The sequence below is a fragment of the Setaria italica genome, chromosome IV (assembly GCF_000263155.2).
Source record: "Setaria italica strain Yugu1 chromosome IV, Setaria_italica_v2.0, whole genome shotgun sequence".
Taxonomy (NCBI): Eukaryota; Viridiplantae; Streptophyta; class Magnoliopsida; order Poales; family Poaceae; genus Setaria; species Setaria italica.
In genome coordinates, this window is record NC_028453.1 from 25,896,225 (window position 1) to 25,918,141 (window position 21,917).

General features: G+C 48.9%; 2 protein-coding genes across 2 annotated transcripts; one reads left to right on the top strand and one right to left on the bottom strand.

Annotated features, from left to right (window-relative positions):
- Window positions 1–6,292: 6,292 nt before the first annotated feature.
- On the top strand, window positions 6,293–6,970 carry LOC111257078. Its single transcript, XM_022826108.1, has 2 exons — window positions 6,293–6,560; window positions 6,648–6,970. The coding sequence occupies exons 1-2, from the start codon at window positions 6,293–6,295 to the stop codon at window positions 6,968–6,970; spliced, it is 591 nt and encodes a 196-aa protein (XP_022681843.1).
- Window positions 6,971–20,803: 13,833 nt separating this feature from the next.
- LOC111257079 lies at window positions 20,804–21,259 on the bottom strand. The gene is made up of 2 exons (XM_022826109.1): window positions 21,056–21,259; window positions 20,804–20,968 (listed from the first exon to the last, which is right to left on the bottom strand). The coding sequence occupies exons 1-2, from the start codon at window positions 21,257–21,259 to the stop codon at window positions 20,804–20,806; spliced, it is 369 nt and encodes a 122-aa protein (XP_022681844.1).
- Window positions 21,260–21,917: the final 658 nt, after the last annotated feature.

Genomic DNA, 21,917 nt, shown 5'->3' on the forward strand with positions numbered 1-21,917 from the left:
TTCCAAAGGCTTAGACAAATTTACTGTATGTTCTGCAAGTTGGTACAAAAACAATTTGAGTTATTGTGATGACCACAGGCAAGTTCCAACCTATGGGAATAAAAGCAAGAGGAAGGGTGCAAGGAATAGTGTTGCCACTGTTGAGCAAGAAGACACTACTTTAGGCATTTCTAAGAAGCACAGTAGAATTCTTGCCTTGGTCACGTGGTACCTCCTTTTTGCCGATCGCCTTAGGTGTTTCTTCTCAAACCCAAAGGATGTTGTTGTTGTACATACATCTATGGACCCACTAGAAGGTTTGGGTAGTCCTAAATATGGAGCTAGATACTAAGACGCATCTGACATAGAGACCATAGCGCAGGCCGGCGTAGTCTACATGGAAAGATAGGAACTAGTCGAGGATTAGGAAAGTACTCATTGTAATAAGAGCAGAACTCTTCTAGTCGTATCCAACTAGTATTCTTATAACCAACCGACCTGTAACCCTGCCCTCGGCAATATAAGGTGAGGCAGGGACCCCCTCCAAAGCAATTCAATCCAACTAACACACTAGACGTAGGGTATTACGTAATCTAGCGGCCCAAACCTCTCTAAATTGTGCGTCTGCGTTTATCTTCGAGTTCCTGATCTCGACAAACCCCACTAACCAAAACACTACCTCGGGCACCCCCCTCAGTAGGTTGCCGGGTTTAAACACCGACAGCTGACACGCGAGGTAAGGGACCTCGCCGAGAATCCACTAGCGAACTCGATGGCACAAGTCATCATCAGGCCAATTGTCGCGTTAAAAATAGGCGTGACGTTTGTCTTCAGCTCCTGGGTTTGCATCACAGACGGCGCTGAAAATTTCCACCACCATATTGCATCGACCCCAGAGAAAAAGCAACAAACCATGAAGCTCCAACGTCAAGCTCTGAAAGATCTCGTCAAGAATTTTAGTGAATTTTCCATTTCTAAGTTTGTCAGAGGATAGGGGGACGAGTCTGAGTTCAACTCAACTTCTTCTGCCAGTTAGATTGACTTTCACGAGTCGGCACATAAGCCATCGTGCAAGTCAGACTACCACCTGAGTCGATTCCCGTTCGGACTCCGCAACGCGACCTCTATTTACCAGGCTGCCATGTCCAGATCACAATCTGATACGGATACGATCAAGGACCTTGACTACTACTCGGATCCAGATGAGGAGACTAATTTATCATGTTCGCAGCAGGGCTTGGTAATCACATGAACTTCCCAAGGCAGATTCATCTACTCCCGCTTTTGCCAAAGATGACAATGCGTGCCTCATCGCCCACCTCGACACTCTCTCATACAAAGAGGGAGCTCCTCTGTCACCCATCTATGAGGAAGGCGGCACCATGAAGATCATGACCTCAAGCCTAGAAAGCCACTCTCCAGAGCAAGAACTCTTCGCCGTCATTACTAGACAAGAGGACGAAGAAGAAGAGCAATGGGATAGCAACCCGCGGCAAGAGCATTACCCGGATGACGTCTCGCACGATGAACTCACCGCCAACGTTGTCGGAGAAGAGACCGAAGCTCAAAGAACTCGATGACGAGCAACAAATGCTGCAAGAGTAGAGCACCACCACCGCCTTGCAACGGACCTACCAATCCAGAACCTAGATAATGCCTTTGAAGCAGTTCAAATGCATCACCATCGTACTCCCCTAGCTACCATCGCGTATATTGATCTCATCACCCACATGATGCCTCAGAACAAGTACACCAGACAGTTAGCTGAACTGGTGGAACTCGTGTATGAACAACTCGATAAGCAAAATCCGATACAGTCAGTCCAACACTCCCCATCCCAGCGAAGTTAACATGGCAGCAGCCATAGAGGCCCTTCGTCTAGACATGGTCAACTCGAAGGCGTTAGACCAATCCAAGCTGGAGCTGAAGGTAGTCGGGCAGAACCCTCAGGAGGCCATGGCCACCGTGGGACTAACCCAGAGCTTAAACACCAACTAGAAGACCTCCGCAATAAGATCAACAACAGCCACGCTACCCGTACCATCATCGACGGACGGCGCCACGAGCGCGAGCAAGAAGTCGAACACCCAAGAGATGATACTGATGGGTTCCCTGCCTTCTCAAGACATGTGAGAAGGACAACTCTACCCGAAAAGTTCATACCCTTGGGTATCACCAAGTATGATGGTAAGCAGGACCCAGTCCAATGGCTCTGGTGCTACTCGCTATCAGTACAAGCAGCTGGGGGAAACAATGACACCAAAATCATCTACTTCCCCATCTGCATGGAGGTGACGCCACTCACATGGCTCGAATCGTTGGATAGAAACTTCATCGACTCGTGAAAGGACCTTAAGGTAGCGTTCACCAACAAGAAGGCGAGACCTTGCAGAGCTACTTACGTTGCTTCTTCAACAAGAAGGCCACAATCGTGGATGCCACGGAGTGCAAGGTTCTAGATTGCTTCTAGAACGACCTCCACGACCACCGGATGTTCCAGGACTTCGGCAGAAGATACCCCGCTGATGTCAAATCTCTCAAGATCATGGTACAAACATGGGCAGATGAAGAAGACAGGGAGATCGAAAGGTTGAAGCCCAATCGCAATAAGGGCTAGAAAAATAACAATTAGAACAATAGCCAACGCAACGACAAGAACCGCAACGATTTCCCCAACAATGACAACCGAACTAACTACTCAACAGGTCACAACCGCAAGCGCAAGCCAGACAATACCATCGTGCTAATTTCGTAGTCATCCAAGAAAGGTGGCGGCAAGAATCAAGACATGCCCTCATTCAATGAGCTCCTGAAGAAACAGTGCTCATGGCACCCATACCACAAGCACTCTGCAATAGATTGTTTCAGTCTATGAAGAGTCATGAAATACCTTCCAGAGCCATCTTACACCAAAGATAAGGACAAGGCAAAGGAAGATGAAGAAGATGATGACAATGGCAAGTTCCATAACCCATCCAACACCATCATCGTCATCTTCGGTGGAACCCCGGGTACTGCTACTAAGCGGTCCCAAAAGCTCACTCTTCGAGAGATAATATCCATTGAACCTGCGACACCAACGTTCCTCAAATGGTCCAAGGTGCAAATTACCTTCTTTAGGAAGGACCAATTGACTAGTTTCTCAGACCCCAAGATGGTATCCCCTCATCCTGGACCCGGTTGTCGCTGGCACTAGACTTACTAAAGTACTCATCGACGACGGTAGCGGTCTCAACATCCTGTTAACCAAGATGCTGAAGAAGATGGGCCTCGACATCACTGACATGCATGCCCCAACCAACTCTCCATTCTATGGGATCGTCCCAGGCAACATGGTTGTACCCCTCGGACATGTGGTTTTACTAGTTACCTTTGAGACCAAAGAACACTACCGGACAGAATACATCCAGTTTGAGGTAGCGGACTTTGAAACATCGTACCACTCCATCCTCGAAAGACCAGTATTGGCCTAATTCATGCCCATCTCGCACTACGTGTACGTAGTACTCAAGATGTTAGGACCTAAGGGAGTACTCCTAATTCATGCCTATCTCGCACTACGTGTACTTAGTACTCAAGATGTTAGGACCCAAGGGAGTACTCGCCTAATTCATGCCCATCTCGCACTTGAAGAGGTCGTATGACTACGACACAGAAGTTATGAAGCTAGCAGCAACTACCCAAGTACCAAACTCAATGATGCAAGTCTTCGCCGCATCCAAGAAGTTGTCCCCGTTAGAGCTCGAGTTCCAGAAAAGAAATCGGTGGCAACAAAGGTCAACCCTGCAAGTGAAGTAGACATCAAAGCCATTAACCTTGAGATTGGTGGCAGCTCCAAAATAGCCCTGATTGGCACAGGGCTAGATCCTAAATAGGAAAGTATGCTCATCAGCTTCCTCCGGGCCAACCGAGACATCTTCGCATGAAAACCAGCGGACATGTTGGGGGTGCCCAGGGAGTTGATCGAGCACTGACTCAACGTGAATCCAAAAGATACACCAAAAAGGCAACACCTATGACGATTCACCCAAGACAGAAGGGAAGCCATTAAGAAATAGCTAGCCAAACTACTCCCGGCGGGCTTCATAAAAGAAGTCTATCATCCAGAGTTGCTCATCAATCTCATCCTGGTATGAAATAAAAAACAATGAGTGGAGGATGTGTGTCGACTACACAGACCTCAACAAGCACTGTTCAAAGGATCCCTTCGGGCTTCCTTGGATTGATCAAGTCATCAATCCACAGCTGGATGCACCCTCATCTATTTTCTCAATTGCTACTCAGGGTATCACCAGATAGCTCTCAAGGAGCTCAAGGAGGAAGACCAGATCAAGATTGCATTCATCACCCCATATGGAGCTTTCCACTACACAACAATATCTTTTGGGTTGAAGAACGCAGGCGCTACTTATTAACTGACAATCTAGGAGTGCTTCAAGAAGCAGCTACACCGCAACGAGGAGGCGAACGTGGACGATGTGGTCACAAAGACCAGAATTCCCAACGACCTGATTTATGGATCTAAAAGAAACTTTCGCAAGTTTGGGAGAGTTCCAGTGGAAGCTTAACCCGACAAAGTGTGTCTTCGGCGGGCCCTCCAGGAAACTACTTGGGTTCATCATTAGTCACCAAGGCATTAAAGCTAACCCCAAGAAGATCTCCGCCATCACTGACATGCATGCCCTATCTGGCATCAAGGACATCCAGAAGCTAACTGGATGCATGGAGGCCCTCAACAGATTCATCTCAAGGCTTGTAGAACGGGGCCTACCCTTCTTCAAACTACTCAAGCAGCAAGATAAGTTTCAATGGACCGAGGAGGCAGATCAAGCCCTACAACAATTAAAAAACTTCCTATCAAAGCCACCGGTCCTCATGGCGCCAAACCCCAATGAAGACTTGCTGCTCTACATCACCGCAACTCACGTTGTCAGCACGGCGATTGTGGTTGAAAGATCAGAAGTAGGCCATGTATTAAAAGTAGAGAGGCCTGTCTACTTCATAAGTGAGGTGCTGTCAGATTCCAAAAACAGATATCCACCAGTCCAGAAGCTACTGTACGCGATACTGCTCACCTCGCGCAAGTTGCGACATTACTCCCAAGAGCACAAGATCTCTATTATCACCAACTTCCTCCTGGGAGAAATTCTCCACAATCGGGATGCAACAGGAAGAATATCTAAGTGGGCGGTAGAACTCGGAGCATTGTCCCTGGAATTCAAATCAAGGACTGCAATCAAGTCCAGACCCTAGTCGATTTCATGGCAAAGTGGCGGGAGAATCAACTACCAACGCTTGCAGCGCATCCAGAACACTGGGTCATGTATTTCAATGGATCACTCAAGCTCGAGGGTGCCAGTGCAGGCATACTCTTGATATCTCCCAAGGGTGAAAACTCAAGTACATCCTGCAAATCTTCTAGGAAGTGTCCAACATCGAAGCTGAATATGAGGCGCTTCTGCACGGGCTCCGCCTGACAGTCTTGCTAGGAATAAAGCGATTGTTGGTCTACGGTGACTCACTAGTGGTGATCAATCAAGTCAACCACGAGTGGGACTGCCATGGAGAAAACATGGATGCGTATTGCCTAGAAGTAAGCAAGCTAGAGAACAAATTCTCTGGTTTGGAATTCCACCATATAGTTCATGACAACAACATTGCCGTGGACATCCTATCCAAGCTTGGATCTACTGGAGCTCAAGTTCCAGCAGGGGTTTTTGTCCATGAGCTACACAAGACATCCATAACAGAGCCGGCACCATCAACAACCACTGATCGAGGTCCTACCACACCAGATCGGGAGGTCATGATGATCGACGTAGACTTGAGAGTCCTCTTCATCGACTACATCAAAGATCACAAGTAACCCTCAAACAAGATAGAAGCAAAGCAAGCCTCACAACACAACAAGACCTATGTTCTAGTTGGAGACAAGCTTTACAGAAGAGGCACATCGTCAAGCATGCTCATGAAGTGCGACTCACGGCAAGATGACAAGGACATATTGGAAGAGATCTACAAAGGCATTTGCGGCAACCATGCGTCCTCACGCACAATCGTGGGTAAAGCTTTCAGATCAGGATTCTATTGGCTTACAGCTCTCGCAGACGCTGAGGAACTAGTCCGCCGATGCTAAGGATGCCAATTCTTCAACAAGCAACAACACGTCGCTGCCTACAAGTTGATCACCATACCACCCGCTTGGCCCTTCGTGTGCTGGGGGCTAGACATGATTGGCCCACTGTCCACCGTGCCTGGAGGATTCAACCGAGTTCTGGTGGCCATTGACAAGTTTACCAAGTGGATAAAGGTGATGCCAATTACCTGCCCCAAAGCAGACAGAGTACTCGACTTTCTCGATGAACTTGTTCATCGCTACGGCTTCCCCAATCACATAATCATAGACCTGAGTTCAAACTTCAACAACCATGAGTTCTGGGAATACTGTGAGAATAGTGGGATCGACATCCTGTACGTCTCCGTCACTCATCCACAGGCCAACGACCAGGTTAAGCGCACCAACGGGATGGTGCTTGATGCTCTCAAGAAAAGACTGCACGATATCAGAAACATGAAAGGAGGCAAGTGGCTCAAAGAGGTACCCAATGTCCTCTGGGGGCTCCATACCCATTCATGCAAGCCTATAAGGCAATCGTCCTACTTCCTAGTCTACGGATCCGAAGCTATCCTACCTGCCAACATCATGTGGAAATCTCCAACAGTTGAGCAATACGATGAAGGCACAGCAGAACAAACAAGGCGTTTAGACATTGACAGCCTTGAAGAAGCTCGCTACGTGGCACTCGTCCAGTCCGCAAGATACCTTGAAGGCCTTCCCTGCTACCATGATCGAAACATCAAAGAACAATCATTCAACATAGACGACATGGTCCTTCGCCGTATCCAGGACAGCAAAGGGGTGCAACAACTCTACTCACCATGGGAAGGGCCTTTTATCATCTCCAAGGTCAATGGACCTGGATCATATTGATTACAACACCCATCAGGTGAATTCGTTGACAACTCATGGAACATCGAGCAACTCTGTCGATTTTATCCCTAATTTAGATTTGCGTATTCATGTAAATCGACCATTAGCCCTAGTTGTATAATTACAACTCAACAAAGTAGTCATAGTCTTGTCATAATTCAACTACTTATTTCTACCTTAACGCATCTTGCAAAAGCAAGTTCGCAGTAATCCTAAATGAGCTATTCAACTTCCTAGGAAAAATCGTCCAAATCGCGGCTTGTAATAACAAGTCTGCACAACTCCAACAAGCTATTCAGCTCCCTAGGCAAAAGTTACCCAAATATGGCTTGTAATAATAAGTCTGCAAAATTTTAATGAGTTATTCAACTCACTGGACAAAATTATCGAATCATGGCTTGCAAAGCAAGTCTGCAGTAAACTTCATGAGTTAGTTAACTCATTGGATAAATCTATCCCTTGGCAGCTTGCAGAAAAGAAGCCATCGGTACCTCAGGAGTTAATTAACTACTTGACTGACTATTCACCAGACAAATTTGACTAGTCGCCGCTTGTAATAACAAGTCTACAGTTCCAGGCTTTCCAGAGCGTAACATCAATACAACTCAGGGAAGTTGTAAAGATAGAATCTAGTCGTTGAAATCCTGAAGAGATTACTTGCCTGTCGATGGCATGCCATTCAAGAAGCTGGTGATCTTCTACAATTACTTGTCATATTAGCCGGACCTTGAGGTCCGCTTTTTCTGGACTATGGGAAATTAAAAACAGCAAAGAACTAGAAGTCTCTCACCGATAAACCTTGCTCTGATTACCAACTGATATGAACCCGCTAGGGTTGATTCCCGATCTTTCGATGAGAGAGGCGTGGATAACTCGATTGGTGGATGGAGACGACGTTCACGGCCCGACTACAGCCTTCCAAGCTGCGCCTTAGCAACCGATACACCACCTCCAATGGCTGCCGCGATCTTGTGGAGCGCGTCACCCGGCCACTAGGGCACTCGTCCTGCAAGCAATCGAAGAACAAGCAAGAACAAGTAGAACAAGCAACTCAATTGCAAATATGGAGATGAAAACCAATCTGAAATCACAAAGTTGGGGTTCCGAATCGAGTAGAACGGATGGTCTAGTCGACACACGCGTCTACAAGGAAGTAGCAATGGCTAAACTTACATCAAAACAAAACCCCATCTGTTCGTGGCGGCTCTAATCCTTATTAATACCTAGGAGGACGACCAGGGGGGTGTTGGGGTCGTGCTCCAACCCTAGGACACGTCCCTAATGGACCCAACTTGATACACGGCCCATCGGCCAAAATAGGGCGACGTAGCACCTGTGGACAGAAAACCTCTCGGTAGTATTTTGAGGATTGCGGCCGCCTCAGAACAGATATGTACATGATTCCAGATCCATATGAAAATAGACTTCATAAGGATTCCAAGGAGTACTTGAACGCCCAAAACGGAGTCCGGATGAGGTCGTGGCGGTCGTTGCAAGTTGGGCCAGAACTGTAGTCCGAATCCAGCACCAAAACGTGTTGGATTGGATCTCTTTCTTTCCTTGGGCCAAAAGTGACGTGGTGGCCTGGTGGAGGACGTTAGGAATACTTGGACTTGGCCCCCAATCTACTTCTTTGGTCCTCCATGCCTTCCATGTGTGTTTAACACTATTTTTGATCCATGTATGTATTTCTGAAATTGACAATGAATACACATCATGGTGCAGCATCAATTCATCAAATGTATCACATATAATTATGATAAAGAATTGTTTCACCTCGGAGTCAAAAGATACCAATATGGTTGTATCCGAGCATGTGATGTCCTCATCATTCTCCCCTTCTTGGCTGCAAGTCGTCCTCGACTTGCTCCAATGGCATTCTAAGGTGCTTGTGTTGATGTTGGAGCACGGAGCGACGGCCTTGCTGCATGGCCACAACCAGTAATGCTCCCCTTCTTTGGTCTTACCCTGTTGCATATGGGAAAAACTAGAAAAACTTTGCAAGACATTATTAGTGTTAGTGCAGCCCTCTATTTGATCATGGTATTGTAGTCCAAAAGGATATTTCAGAGTGGAGCAAACATAAACTTTATGCACCAAATATTCTCCTTTGCTATCATATTTGCCAATTGCATGAAGCGAACAATGATTAAAACTTGGCAAACCAGAACTAAATTGAAGTTTCTCTTTTAGACAATTTAGATTACACAAAACATCAAATTCAATGTAACCCAAAGTATTTAAAGAGGATAGCAAATTCAGTTCATCTTGTGCACAAGTAATAGGATGAAAAAGCTTATCTTCAGCACATTTGTATGATTCCAAACCAAAAGTATCACACTTATTCACTACTTGTGGTATAGGAGTAAAAGAATCATCAGCACGCAAGTCCTCTTTATCACAAGGAACAGCAAGTAATTCATTTTGTGACAAAGGAAAATCAGCAATGGGTTCGACTATTTGTTGCTCTTCATTAGCATGGAGAGTGGACAAATTTTGGATATAATGGATCACATCATTCTTGCAAGTATTCACAGATAATAGAATCTCCTTTTCAACATTGAGAGCAAGGCAAAACAATTGACCAATATGTATGTATGATTTGCTTAGCAACAAGGTTTGAATTTCAGAATTGAGCCCTCTCATGAACCTACACATAACATCTTCCATGCACTCATCTAATCCACCATACATGATACAAATTTTAAAATCATGGAAGTATTCTTTCACAGTCCTACTACCTTGCCTCAAGTTGTCTAATTTTTCAAGCAAATAATTAGCATAATATTCAGGAATGAATGCATCTCTAAAAAGAAATTTGAAGTCTTCCCAAGATTCTAGAACTTTGTTGTGCCTACAAATACGTTTCCATTCAAGCAAAGCATATTCAGTCAAAACATTAGAGGCAATATAAATCTTTTGTTTCTCGGACAGGTCATGCTCATCAAATTCATTATCTACTTTTATCTCCCAATCAATGTAAGCTTTAGGATCAAACTTACCATCATATAACGGCAAGTGTTGAATGACATCCTGAATATGAGGGTCTAGTTTCAACAGCTCAAAAATCTCCGTATCACCTGCCATGATTAGTAGAAAACAAGAAACACAAAAATAATATGTATCCTCCTGTCAACTACTAGGATGTGTCGGTTGTAATTCTCTCAAACTCAACTTGTAAAAACAAGCCCTTACAAGTTCTTACCAAGCCAAACAGGAGGTGACGGCAACCAACAAGTCTACAACCGTGGAGTGAAGTGTATCGGTGCCGCAGCAACAAAAAAACCTGTCAAGCTGTAGTCGAATATGTGGAGCTGTAGGTGGGCTTAAGCAAGGAAATATACTAGCACCACGTTAGTCACAAAAGCAAGCTGAATAATAGTTCAACGGTGGTACTGTGCTGGTCCTAGCCTAGACCGTGCTAGAGACGCGAGCCTGGACACAAAGGAAGTCACAACACACCACCGGAAAACAATAGGGAAGCACAACGAACAGCCCCTTTTCTTCCTGTTTTTTTTTTGTCTTTCTTTTCCCTTTTTTTTCTTCTGTTTTTTTTTCTTCTTTTTTTTTCAGGGGATCCTCAAATCTGATTATATGAAAAAAAGAACTTCACAAGAGTCACACATCACACAAACTTTTTCCGAAAGGATAGAAATCAGATTTGGACTCAAGACAGCAACAGGGCAGCTGTCAATTTGGACTCCAAACCGATTCCAACTTGAACTCAGCACCACGTGGGATTTGATCTTAAACAAACTCGGAGTAGGACTCAGACTTGAACACAAACATGTATTCAGATTCAGCCAATAGAAGGTTTTATATGGTAGCACACGGCTGTGACTGGAACGTGACAAGAACTCAAAACTCTAAAGGACTAAAACTAAGACCAGCAACTCAACACAACCGAAGCAACCAAAAACTCAACAAGCCCTAACTAAGCAGTGTTAGCAAAGGCTCAAAGGGTTTATAGGATTGCAGGTAAACTAATCTACTATTTTTTTTGGCTTTTTCTGGACTATGGGAAATTAAAAACAGCAAAGAACTAGAAGTCTCTCACCGATAAACCTTGCTCTGATTACCAACTGATATGAACCCGCTAGGGTTGATTCCCGATCTTTCGATGAGAGAGGCGTGGATAACTCGATTGGTGGATGGAGACGACGTTCACGGCCCGACTACAGCCTTCCAAGCTGCGCCTTAGCAACCGATACACCACCTCCAATGGCTGCCGCGATCTTGTGGAGCGCGTCACCCGGCCACTAGGGCACTCGTCCTGCAAGCAATCGAAGAACAAGCAAGAACAAGTAGAACAAGCAACTCAATTGCAAATATGGAGATGAAAACCAATCTGAAATCACAAAGTTGGGGTTCCGAATCGAGTAGAACGGATGGTCTAGTCGACACACGCGTCTACAAGGAAGTAGCAATGGCTAAACTTACATCAAAACAAAACCCCATCTGTTCGTGGCGGCTCTAATCCTTATTAATACCTAGGAGGACGACCAGGGGGGTGTTGGGGTCGTGCTCCAACCCTAGGACACGTCCCTAATGGACCCAACTTGATACACGGCCCATCGGCCAAAATAGGGCGACGTAGCACCTGTGGACAGAAAACCTCTCGGTAGTATTTTGAGGATTGCGGCCGCCTCAGAACAGATATGTACATGATTCCAGATCCATATGAAAATAGACTTCATAAGGATTCCAAGGAGTACTTGAACGCCCAAAACGGAGTCCGGATGAGGTCGTGGCGGTCGTTGCAAGTTGGGCCAGAACTGTAGTCCGAATCCAGCACCAAAACGTGTTGGATTGGATCTCTTTCTTTCCTTGGGCCAAAAGTGACGTGGTGGCCTGGTGGAGGACGTTAGGAATACTTGGACTTGGCCCCCAATCTACTTCTTTGGTCCTCCATGCCTTCCATGTGTGTTTAACACTATTTTTGATCCATGTATGTATTTCTGAAATTGACAATGAATACACATCATGGTGCAGCATCAATTCATCAAATGTATCACATATAATTATGATAAAGAATTGTTTCACCTCGGAGTCAAAAGATACCAATATGGTTGTATCCGAGCATGTGATGTCCTCATCACAAGACAAAGGATACCCTGCAGTCACGACAAGACTTGGTAGCCATGAAGATAAGATAAGACAAGACCTTCACTCTATCGATAAGGGGAATGGAAGATATGAACTACCCCCGGCTAGCTACAACTTGACACTAGATGAGAAGAAGGCAGTGTGCTAGTCGTTACGAGGGATTAGAGTACCAAGTCAATTCTCATCCAACATCAAGAAACTAGTCTCGATGAAAGATCTCTCGCTATCTGACTACAACTATCATGATTGTCATGTGATGCTGATGTTGTTCCTTGCAATTGCAATTAGAGCGATCAAGCCTGTATATGTGAAGATGGTTATCACTCGATTGTGTTACTTCTTCAACAAAATTTCTCAAAAGGTTATCAATGAAGATAAATTGAAATACCTCCAAGAATTTATTAGGGCAACTATGGAGCAGCTGGAGATGTGCTTTCCTCCAGGATTTTTCGATATAACGGAATATCTCATGATTCACATGGTCAATCAGATACAGGCACTGGGTCCACTTTACCTACACAAAATGTGGACATATGAGCGTTTCATGTCAGTTTTGAACCAGTACATTCTGAATCTTACTAATCCCAAGGGATCCATCATAAAGGGATACAATACAGAAGAAATCATCGAGTTTTGCCTAGGTTACCTAAAGGATAAAGTACGCATTGGTTTGCCTGTTCCATGATTTATGAGGGAGTTGGAAGGGATCGGCACAGTAGGGAGCAAAACCTTCATAGACTAGGACTTCAAAGATGTGTAACAAGCCCATTATAGCATCATGCAACACCTCACAATAATGTCACCTTTAGTTGGTAAACACTTGAGTGTGATTCATGCTCAAAGTAATGGCTGCTCGGAAGATTGGATCATGAGGGAGCACAAGCATCGTTTGACTGCATAGTTGAAGGACCTAAATCTACCAAATGGGGAAACCATGGAAGATCAAATGATCAAAAGATTGGTAGTTGTCCCGTCTAGCCCAATCACATCATGGCAAGGGCATCATATTAATGGATCTCTATTTTATACTGCAGTGAAGGATAAGAACCATCTAGCCCGATCACATCATGGCAAGGGCATGATATTAATTGATCTCTATTTTATGCTCCAGTGAAGGACAAGAAGACTGTGTCTCAGAAAAGTGGTGTTCATCTTGATGCCTTAGGCAAGAGAACCGGCCAAAGTACCACATATTATGGCATCATACATGATATATGGGAAGTTTACTATGGTTCTAATAAACAGATCTTGATCTTTCGGTGCCGTTGGGTCAAACACCCGAAAGGTATTGAAGTGGACGGCTATGGGCTCACAATTGTTGACCTCAACAACGTTGGTTACAAAGATGACCATTGGGTACTTGCTTCATAGGTCGCACAGGTTATGTATGTTGTTGATCCTGCAAAAAAGACAAAGCACATTGTAGTCCCTGGAAAACAAGAAATCTTAGGAGTTGATTGTGTCGAAGATGTTGAAGAATATAATCAGTACAATGAAATGAACCTCTTCACGGACCTACCACAGAAGATGATGATTTTAGAAGCAAGCATAAAGAAAGATGTAGTTTGAATCAATTATCTCATGCAATTTGAATCAGTTTTGGCATGTAACTGAACTAATTACCTAACACTTTTGAAGTTGGCATGTTTTTCATTTGAGATTGTTTAATACTCGGAAAGTTCCCTCTAGTTTTGAAATCTACAAATTTTAAATTTTTCAAAGGTCTTCAGTTATAGAGAAGTACTATAAAAAAGGTGTAACACTCAATGAGGTCTAAATGTATATAATTATATATAAATAAATGAGCATATGCGTGACTATATGTTAATGTATAAGTATATGTGAATGTATGAGTATATGTGTGAGTACATGTGAATGTGTTTAGTGGATGTCTTTTTTTGATACAAACTTTTTCAATTTAACTCGAATGAATACAAACTTTATTTAAAACTGTAGAGCTCAAGGAAACATTAAACTTTGTAGTTGATAACTTTTGCATTTGAGATCATTTAATAGCTCAAAAATACATTTTAGAAGAAAACCAAAAATGGAGAAATGATTTTTAGGGGCGGGTGGTGTCGTCACCCGCCCCTAGAAATCGTTTCGAGGGGCGGGTAATGGCATCAACCGCCCCTGCTAATGCCACCCTATATATGCTGACGCCCGTGGGGAGTTAGCTAAATTTTTGGAGAAGCCCGCGGGACGCCGTCAAGCTGCCAAAATTTCCCCTCCCTCACCCGTGGGCTTCACCGCCGCAGCACCTCCCCGTGCTGCCTCCACCGCCGGGCTGCAGCGCCGTGTCTAATCCCCTCCTCTCGTGGTGCCTTCTTGTCGTACTGCCTCCCCTTCCCCGTTGGGTCGCTGTGCCGCGCCTCCTCCTCTCCCCCGCACTGCCTTTCCCATCGCGGCGCCTCCCCGCGCTGCCTCTCCACCGCCGGGCCGTAGCACGGGCCATGCCACCTCATCTCCTCCCGCTGCTCCGGTCACCGCGCCTCACAACGCTGCCGCCACTGCCAGGGCTGGGCAGCCTCCTCCCCGACCGCCACCTCCTCCCCGCCGGGCCGCCTCCTCCCCGCAGGTTGGTTTTTCTTTTTCTATTTTTTGTCCTTTTTTTCAAGTCAATTCATTAAGGAAAAAGGTAAGCATTGACTAGACAAACTTAAATATGTATTGGATTATTAAATTTGATGATTCTCTATTATCATATATATCATTTTGTGTTCAAGGATATAAATGTTATATATATGATAGAAATTGTGGTAGAAATTTAAAATTGTTACCTTTTTCCATTTTGATTCCATGCAATTGCAATATGTTATGATTAGTTATAACAATTTATATGTTGTTGGTGTCAAGAATCACGGGTCGAGACTATCAGGTTAGTAAATTAGTTTTCTCTGCGCGTTAGGCTCGGATGGTTGTACGGAAGGACACGAGGATTAGACTGGTTTGGGCAGGAATAGCCCTACGTCCAGTGTGGATGGCTGTAGGGGCTACAAACGGGAGAGAGAGGGAAGCTGGTTCCCAGGTCTCTGTGGGTGTTTGCCGATGCTCAAAGTGTCTTGAGCGCTAGGATCCTACTAGAGCTGTTGTGTGCGTTCCCTCTTTGGTGTTGAGTCGATCTCGCGTTGATGAGCTGCCGTCATCTTGCAGTGTTACGCATGGTGTTGTCCCACCGCTGGCGCCAAAGAAAGTGCTCAGGTTGTCGGCCGCCTCTATGGGACCAACCAGGGCTCTGCCGGAGGCGGGCGGCGGTGCTGTTGGCGAGGTCGTTGCGCTCCCCGTGGAGGTGGCATCCGAGGCGGTGACCGAGGAGAGGATGCCGGGGTACGGAGTAGGTGGCCGTCCCTTCTTCCTCTTCCGCCCTTGCAGCTGACTCGGTGGGAGAGGATGTTGCCCCTCGGATTCCTCCATCGACCGAGGTGATATTCATTGATGACGCGGTGGAGGAAGACCCGGTGGGGGAGGTGCCCGTACTTGAGATGCCGGGCGTGGAGATGGAGGCGACGGCGGTGGAGGTGATGGTGGTGTCTACTCCGGCGGTGGAGGTGGAGACGGCAGCGCCTGCCCCAGGGGCGAAAACAGAGGCGGTGGTGCTTGCTCCGGAAGAACCGTCGGCGTTGGTCGAGAGGCCATCGACGTTGATTGGGGAGTCCTCCCGCACCATCATCATGTCTGCATGTGATCCCAACACGTGGGGAGGACCAACCATGCGTTGGGCCCCCCGTCGAGACCCGGAGAAGCCCCTCTTCATCCTCGATGACGTCGGGGAGCAGGAGAGGTGGCTGGAGGTGCAGGGCAGGCTCAATGACGTTCATGCCGCCTTGTCCTTTGCGGTGGGAAGGCTGTGCGACGTTGTTGCCCCTGCCGGTCAGGTATGGTGTTCTTTTTGGCGGTCATTTTTCCCTTTTCTGCTCCTTTTTTCTCCAAACGAGTTTCAAGCGCAGATCGCCCTGCAGGCCCTCAGGGACTGCAGCCGGAGGAAGTCCGAGTTCCTTCGACGTGAGAGGGGGGGGGGTCTGGAAATGCCTTTCCGAGGAGGTGTGGCTGAACAGGGAGCTGACTGGACAGCTCACAGCTGCCCACCAGGCTGCCGCTACGGTGGCTCACCTGCTCGCACAGGAGAAGGAGGCGCAGGCGGGCGCCAGGAGGGCAGAGGATAAGCTCCGGGTCACCACTGAGAAGGCCCGCCAAGACGCCGAGGAGCTCGCACGGGTTAAGAAGGAGCACGAAGCCCTTCAGAAGACCATCGAGCGCATCCGGTGTGAGCGCCACGTGGCTCGGGAGGAGCGCGACGCGGCCTGCCAATAGCGTGACATGGCTCGACAGGAGCGCAACATTGAGGCAGGTCGGAAGGTCGAGGCCGAGCGGTGGCGGCTGATCTTGTGGAAGAGGTGAGCCAGCTCCGGGCACAAGTGCAGGGGCTTCAGGCCGCAGTGTCCCAAGGGCTTGTCTGGGAACGCGAGCAGCGAGCCTACACTGATGGTAAGGACTTCGTTGTCCTTTTCCCTCTTGCTTGTCCCGGCGCGTACCGTTGGTCCTGATTTTTTCTTGTGGTTTGAGCAGGCCTTGACGGCGACCTTGCTCGATTAAGAGCCGCCGCCGAGGAGGAGCACATCGAGCTTGCCAACTTGCGGAGCCCCATCGGCATGGTCTGCAAAGACCTCGGAGTCGTCCAGGAGGAGGGGACGAGTTCGCTGGCGGCTCATGTCCTCGGGATATACCGGCGGGTGCGTGAGGTTGCTCGGGACGCGCTCCGCATCGGCGTGAAGCGGGCCTTTGGTGTCTTTAGCTCCCACTACGTCGGCCTCAACTTCCAGCTGATGAGCGAGAGCTACGCCTCCGGCTATACTGAAGCCGAGCTGGATGAGGTCGACGTGTCGGTGGCTACATCCGCAGAGGCCATGGCGCGGCTCTTGGAGGAGGAGGCCATCCCGCTGAGCATCCTTGAGGAAAATCTGTATCGAGCAGAGGTGCCCAAAAAATATGTAAAGAATTAAGTAACTCTAAACTTACTTTTGCGTTCGCCAGAGTGGCCTTTTTGTTTATGCAGTTTTTCAAAAAAAGTTTTCGATCCTCTTTCTATGTTATGGGTTCGGAAAGATCAGAATGCGAGTTGGACGGGTCGGGAAGCGCCGATGAGCAAAGGCATCGTAGCCGTCGGAGGCGTAGGTTTCTCACAGTCTGATCGGTCTTGCCTGAGCGTCGTTCGCACACTCTTCTCCTCCCACGCCCAAACGTTTAGGGAGAGGGTTGTTTTGAAAAAAAGTGGTGTTTTGAGAAGACGCCAAGTGTCTTGGGCTAGAGTCCTTGACAGCCCCCGAGGGATATTCAACCTTAGGCGAGAGCAAGGGTCGGATATCCCTAAGCTTGGAAGAAAACTTTAGCGAAAGCGAACCGAAACAGCTTTTTCCACAAACAAATAGTAGAAGTTTATACATAACTTTAGAAATGACAACTAGGGGTAGAAGCGACTTAGCTGTTCGATGTTCCAAGCGTTGGTGAGGATTTGCCCATTGGGGGTCGCTAGTTTGTACGTACCTGGTCGCAGTATCTGCGCAACAACAAACGGACCTTCCCATGGTGGGGTCAGCTTGTGCTGACCCTTGTTGCTCTAGACGAGGCGGAGCACTAAGCCGCCGACGTTGAAGGCCCAACCCCGTACCTTACGCCTATGGTACCGTCGCAAGGCTTGCTGGTACTTGGCTGAGTGTAGCAGGGCCACGTCTTGTGCTTTGTCCAGCTGGTCTTGCGCGTCCGCGAGGGATGTTTGGTTCCCTCGTTCGTCGTATGCTCTGACTCTCGGCGACCCATACTCCAAGTCGGTGGGGAGGATTGCCTCGAACCCATAGATCATGAAGAATGGGGTGAAGCCAGTTGCCCTGCTGGGGGTCGTCCTCAAGCTCCATAGGACCATGGGGAGTTCCGCAACCCATCGACCGCCAAACTTGTTGAGGCGGTTGAAGATTCATGGCTTGAGACCCTGGAGTATCATGCCATTGGCCCGCTCCACTTGTCCATTCGTACGGGGATGTGCCACGGCCAACCAGTCCACACGGATGTGGTGATCGTCGCAGAAACTGAGGAATTTTTTCCAAGTGAACTGCGTGCTATTGTCTGTGATGATGGAGTTGGGGATTCCAAAGCGATGAGTGATGTCGGTGACGAATTGCATCGCTTGCTCGGATTTGATCTGCGCGATCGGTCGAGCTTCTAACCTATTTCGTGAATTTGTTGACGGCGACAAGTAGGTGGGTGAAGCCCCCGGGTGCTTTCTTGAAGGGCTCGACAAGGTCCAGACCCCAGACCGCGAAGGGCCATGTGATGGGAATGGTCTTGAGTGCTTGGGCAGGCAGATGAGTCTATCGGGCGTAGAACTAGCATCCCTCGTAGGTGCGTACCATGCGGGTGGCATCGGCGACTGCCATCGGCCAGTAGAAGCCTTGTCGGAAAGCATTCCTGACGAGGGTTCTTGGTGCGGCATGGTGACCGCAGGCCACGGCGTGGATGTCTTGGAGAGCCGACCTTCCTTCCTCGGAGGGGATGCAGCGTTGTAGGTTCCCGGTATGGCTTCGCTTGTAGAGCTCTTGGTCGATGATGATGAAGGACTTGGCGCAACAGGCAACCCTTCGTGCTTCCATCTTGTCCGTAGGGAGTGACTCGTGGATGAGGTAGTCGACGTACGGAGCTCTCCAGTCAGGCAGAGGGTCGGCCCCTTCTGCCGGGTCTGCGTCGATCTCCATAACCTCAGGGTCAGAGGGGTCAGCCTCCAAGTCTGGGACAGATGGCTCGTTGCCAGCCTCTCCCAGCTCTTCATAGCAGACCGAGGGCTTATGCATGTTACTGACAAAGACGCCGGCGGGGACTGGCCTCCAGCCGGATGCTGCTTTTGCCAGTTCGTCGGCTGCCTCGTTGAAGCGTCTTTTGACGTGGTTGAGCTTGAGACCGTCGAACTTGTCCTTGAGCTGGCGGACTGCGTGGCAGTACGCTGTCATCTTGGGGTCGTGATAGCTTGACTCCTTCATGACTTGGTCAATGACTAGCTGCGAGTCACCTCGGATGTCAAGCCGTCGGATGCCCAGCTCGATGGCGATGTGGAGCCCATTGACGAGTGCCTCATACTCGGCGAAATTGTTAGATGCGGGAAAATGGAGGCAGACCATATACCTTAAGCGCATGCCAAGGGGGGAGATGAAGACCAGGCCTGCCCCATCACCAGTTTTCATCACTGACCCGTCGAAGTACATCATCCAGTACTCCTGCTCCACCGGCGCTGATAGTGTCTGGACCTCCGTCCATTCCGTGATGAAGTCAGCGAGCACCTAGGACTTGATGGCTGTTCAGGAGGTGTAGGTGATGCCTTGGTCCATGAGCTCGAGTGCCCACTTCATAATTCTTCCTGTCGCGTCCTGGTTTTGGATTACCTCGCCGAGGGGGAAGGATGATACGACTGTCACAGGGTGAGAGCCGAAGTAGTGGCGCAGTTTCCTCTTCATGATGAGGACCGCGTATAGGAGTTTTTGGATTTGGGGGTAACGGGTCTTGGAGTCGGACAAGACTTTGCTAATGAAGTACACCGGGCGCTGCACCTTGAGGGTATGCCCTTCCTCCTCTCGCTCTACCACCAGGGAAGCGCTTACCACCTGGGTGGTAGCCGCAATGTAGAGTAGGAGCAGTTCCCTATCGGTCGGCGGGACCAGGATCGGGGCCTTCGTCAGGATTTGCTTGAGCCGATCAAGCGCCTCCTGAGCCTTGGTGGTCCACGCGAAGGGGTCGGTTTTCTTTAGGAGTCGGTAGAGGGGGAGTCGCCGTTCGCCGAGGCGTGAGATGAAGCGGCTCAGGGCTGCGAGGCATCCCGTGACGCTTCAGGTTCCGGATCGGTCCCATGCTAGTGATGGCCGATATCTTCTTCGGATTGGCTTCGATGCCACGCTCCGAGACGATGAAGCCAAGCAGCATGCCCCTTTCGAAGGCCAGTTCAAGGTTGGGGATGAGCTGGTCGCCGAACATGGATTTGACCTCGATGTCGTCCACGCAGGCCTCAATGGTTCGCCCGATGAGGTCCCCAAAACACTTGAGCATACATCGCTAGTATGTAGCCCCTACGTTTTTGAGGCTGAACGGCATCGTGACGTAGCAGAAAGATCCAAATGGGGTGATAAAAGAGGTCGCGAGCTGGTCGGATTCTTTCATCGCGATTTGATGGTAGCTGGAGTACGCGTCGAGGAAGCTGAGGGTTTTGCACCCCGAGGTTGAGTCAACTATCTGATCTATGCACGGCAAAGGAAAGGGATCCTTCGGGCACGCCCTATTGAGACCTGTATAGTCAACACACATTCTCCAATTCCCATTCTTTTTTTGTACAAGAACAAGGTTGGCTAACCACTCGGGGTGGTACACTTCCTTGATGAACCCGGCCGCCAAAAGCTTGTGAAGCTCCTCGCCGATGGCCCTGCGCCTCTCCTCGTCGAAGCGGCACAGTCCTTGTTTCACTGGTTTGGATCCGGCCTTGATGTTCAAGGAGTGCTCGGCGATTTCCCTCAGGATGCCTGGCATATCCAAGGGTTTCCACGCAAAAACATCGCTGTTTGCGTGAAGGAAGTCGACTAGCGCACTTTCCTATTTGGGGGATAGGGTGGCTCCTATGCGCACCACCCTGCCGTCTGAGCCGTCGAGGCCGAGAGGGATCTCCTTCACACCTTCTGTGGCTTCGAAAGAGCTAGAGGATCATTTGGAGTCGGGCAAGTCCTTGGCGTCCTCCGCGAGCTGGACCACGTGGTCTTTTGAGGCAGTGATAGCCGCGATGTATTCGCAGCACTCGACGTCGCACTCGTAGGCCTTCTGGAAGGACGTGCTAACGGTGATGATGCCGTTGGGTCTTGGCATCTTCAGCTTGAGGTAGGTGTAGTTGGGGATGGCCATGAACTTGGCGTAGCATGGTTGTCCCAGGATGGCATGGTAGGTTCCGCGGAAACCTACCACCTCGAACGTGAGGGTCCCCTTCCTGAAGTTGGAAGGATTCCCAACGGTGATGGGCAAGTCGATTTGCCCGAGGGGCATTGCCCGTCTCCCCGGCACGATGCCGTGGAAGGGTGCTTCGTTGGGGCAGAGACGGGATCGGGCGATCCCCATGGCATCGAGGGTCTTGGCGTAGAGGATGTTGAGGCTGCTGCCTACATCCATCAGCACCTTGGTGAGGCGCTTCGTGCCGATGACGGGATCGACGATAAGAGGGTAGCACCCCAGTTGCAGGACGCGTTCCGGGTGGTCGGAACGGTCAAAGGTTATGGTGGATCTTGACCAGTTGAGGAAGGCCAGAGTAGTAGGGTTGGCCGCGTAGACCTCGCGGCATTCCAGCTTCCAACGGCGCTTGGAGTCTTAGGCTGCCGGTCCGCTGAAGATCATGAGGCAGCCGTCGACGTTCGGGAAGCCGTCCTCCTTTTCTCCGGCGTCCTTCCTCTCCTCCCCGGGCTTCCTTCTCCGGTCGCCGTTCATGGAGTTGCCGACAAAGAACCTCTTCATGAGGTTGCAGTCTTTGTAGGCGTGCTTGACAGGGAACTCGTGGATCGGGCACGGTCCCTCAAGCAGCTTGTCGAAGTGGCCCGGGGTGCCCTCGAGGGGCGGCCGTCCACTCTTGCATTCGGCGACGGCCACGAGGGGGTCCTCGCGCCGCTGCTTGTTCTTCTTCTTCTTCTTCTGGCGGTTGGAGGTGCCTTCGTCAGCATCCTCCTCCCGCTTCGCCTTGCCCTTGGAGCGATCGAATATCACCCCGATAGCCTCCTCGCCCAAGGCGAAGTTGGTGACGATGTCGAGGAGCTCCTCGGTGGTCCGTGGGCCTATG

What these genes read in the sequence shown, in the direction of transcription:
- LOC111257078 (XM_022826108.1), top strand. Translation starts at nt 6,293, where the DNA reads ATGCCAATTACCTGCCCCAAAGCAGACAGAGTACTCGACTTTCTCGAT. An exon ending in TATCAGAAACATGAAAGGAG is followed by an intron (nt 6,561 to 6,647) that starts GCAAGTGGCTCA and finishes CCTACTTCCTAG; the next exon opens with TCTACGGATCCGAAGCTATC.
- LOC111257079 (XM_022826109.1), bottom strand. Translation starts at nt 21,259, where the DNA reads ATGGATGTAGGCAGCAGCCTCAACATCCTCTACGCCAAGACCCTCGAT. An exon ending in GGACCCTCACGTTCGAGGTG is followed by an intron (nt 20,969 to 21,055) that starts GTAGGTTTCCGC and finishes ACCTACCTCAAG; the next exon opens with CTGAAGATGCCAAGACCCAA.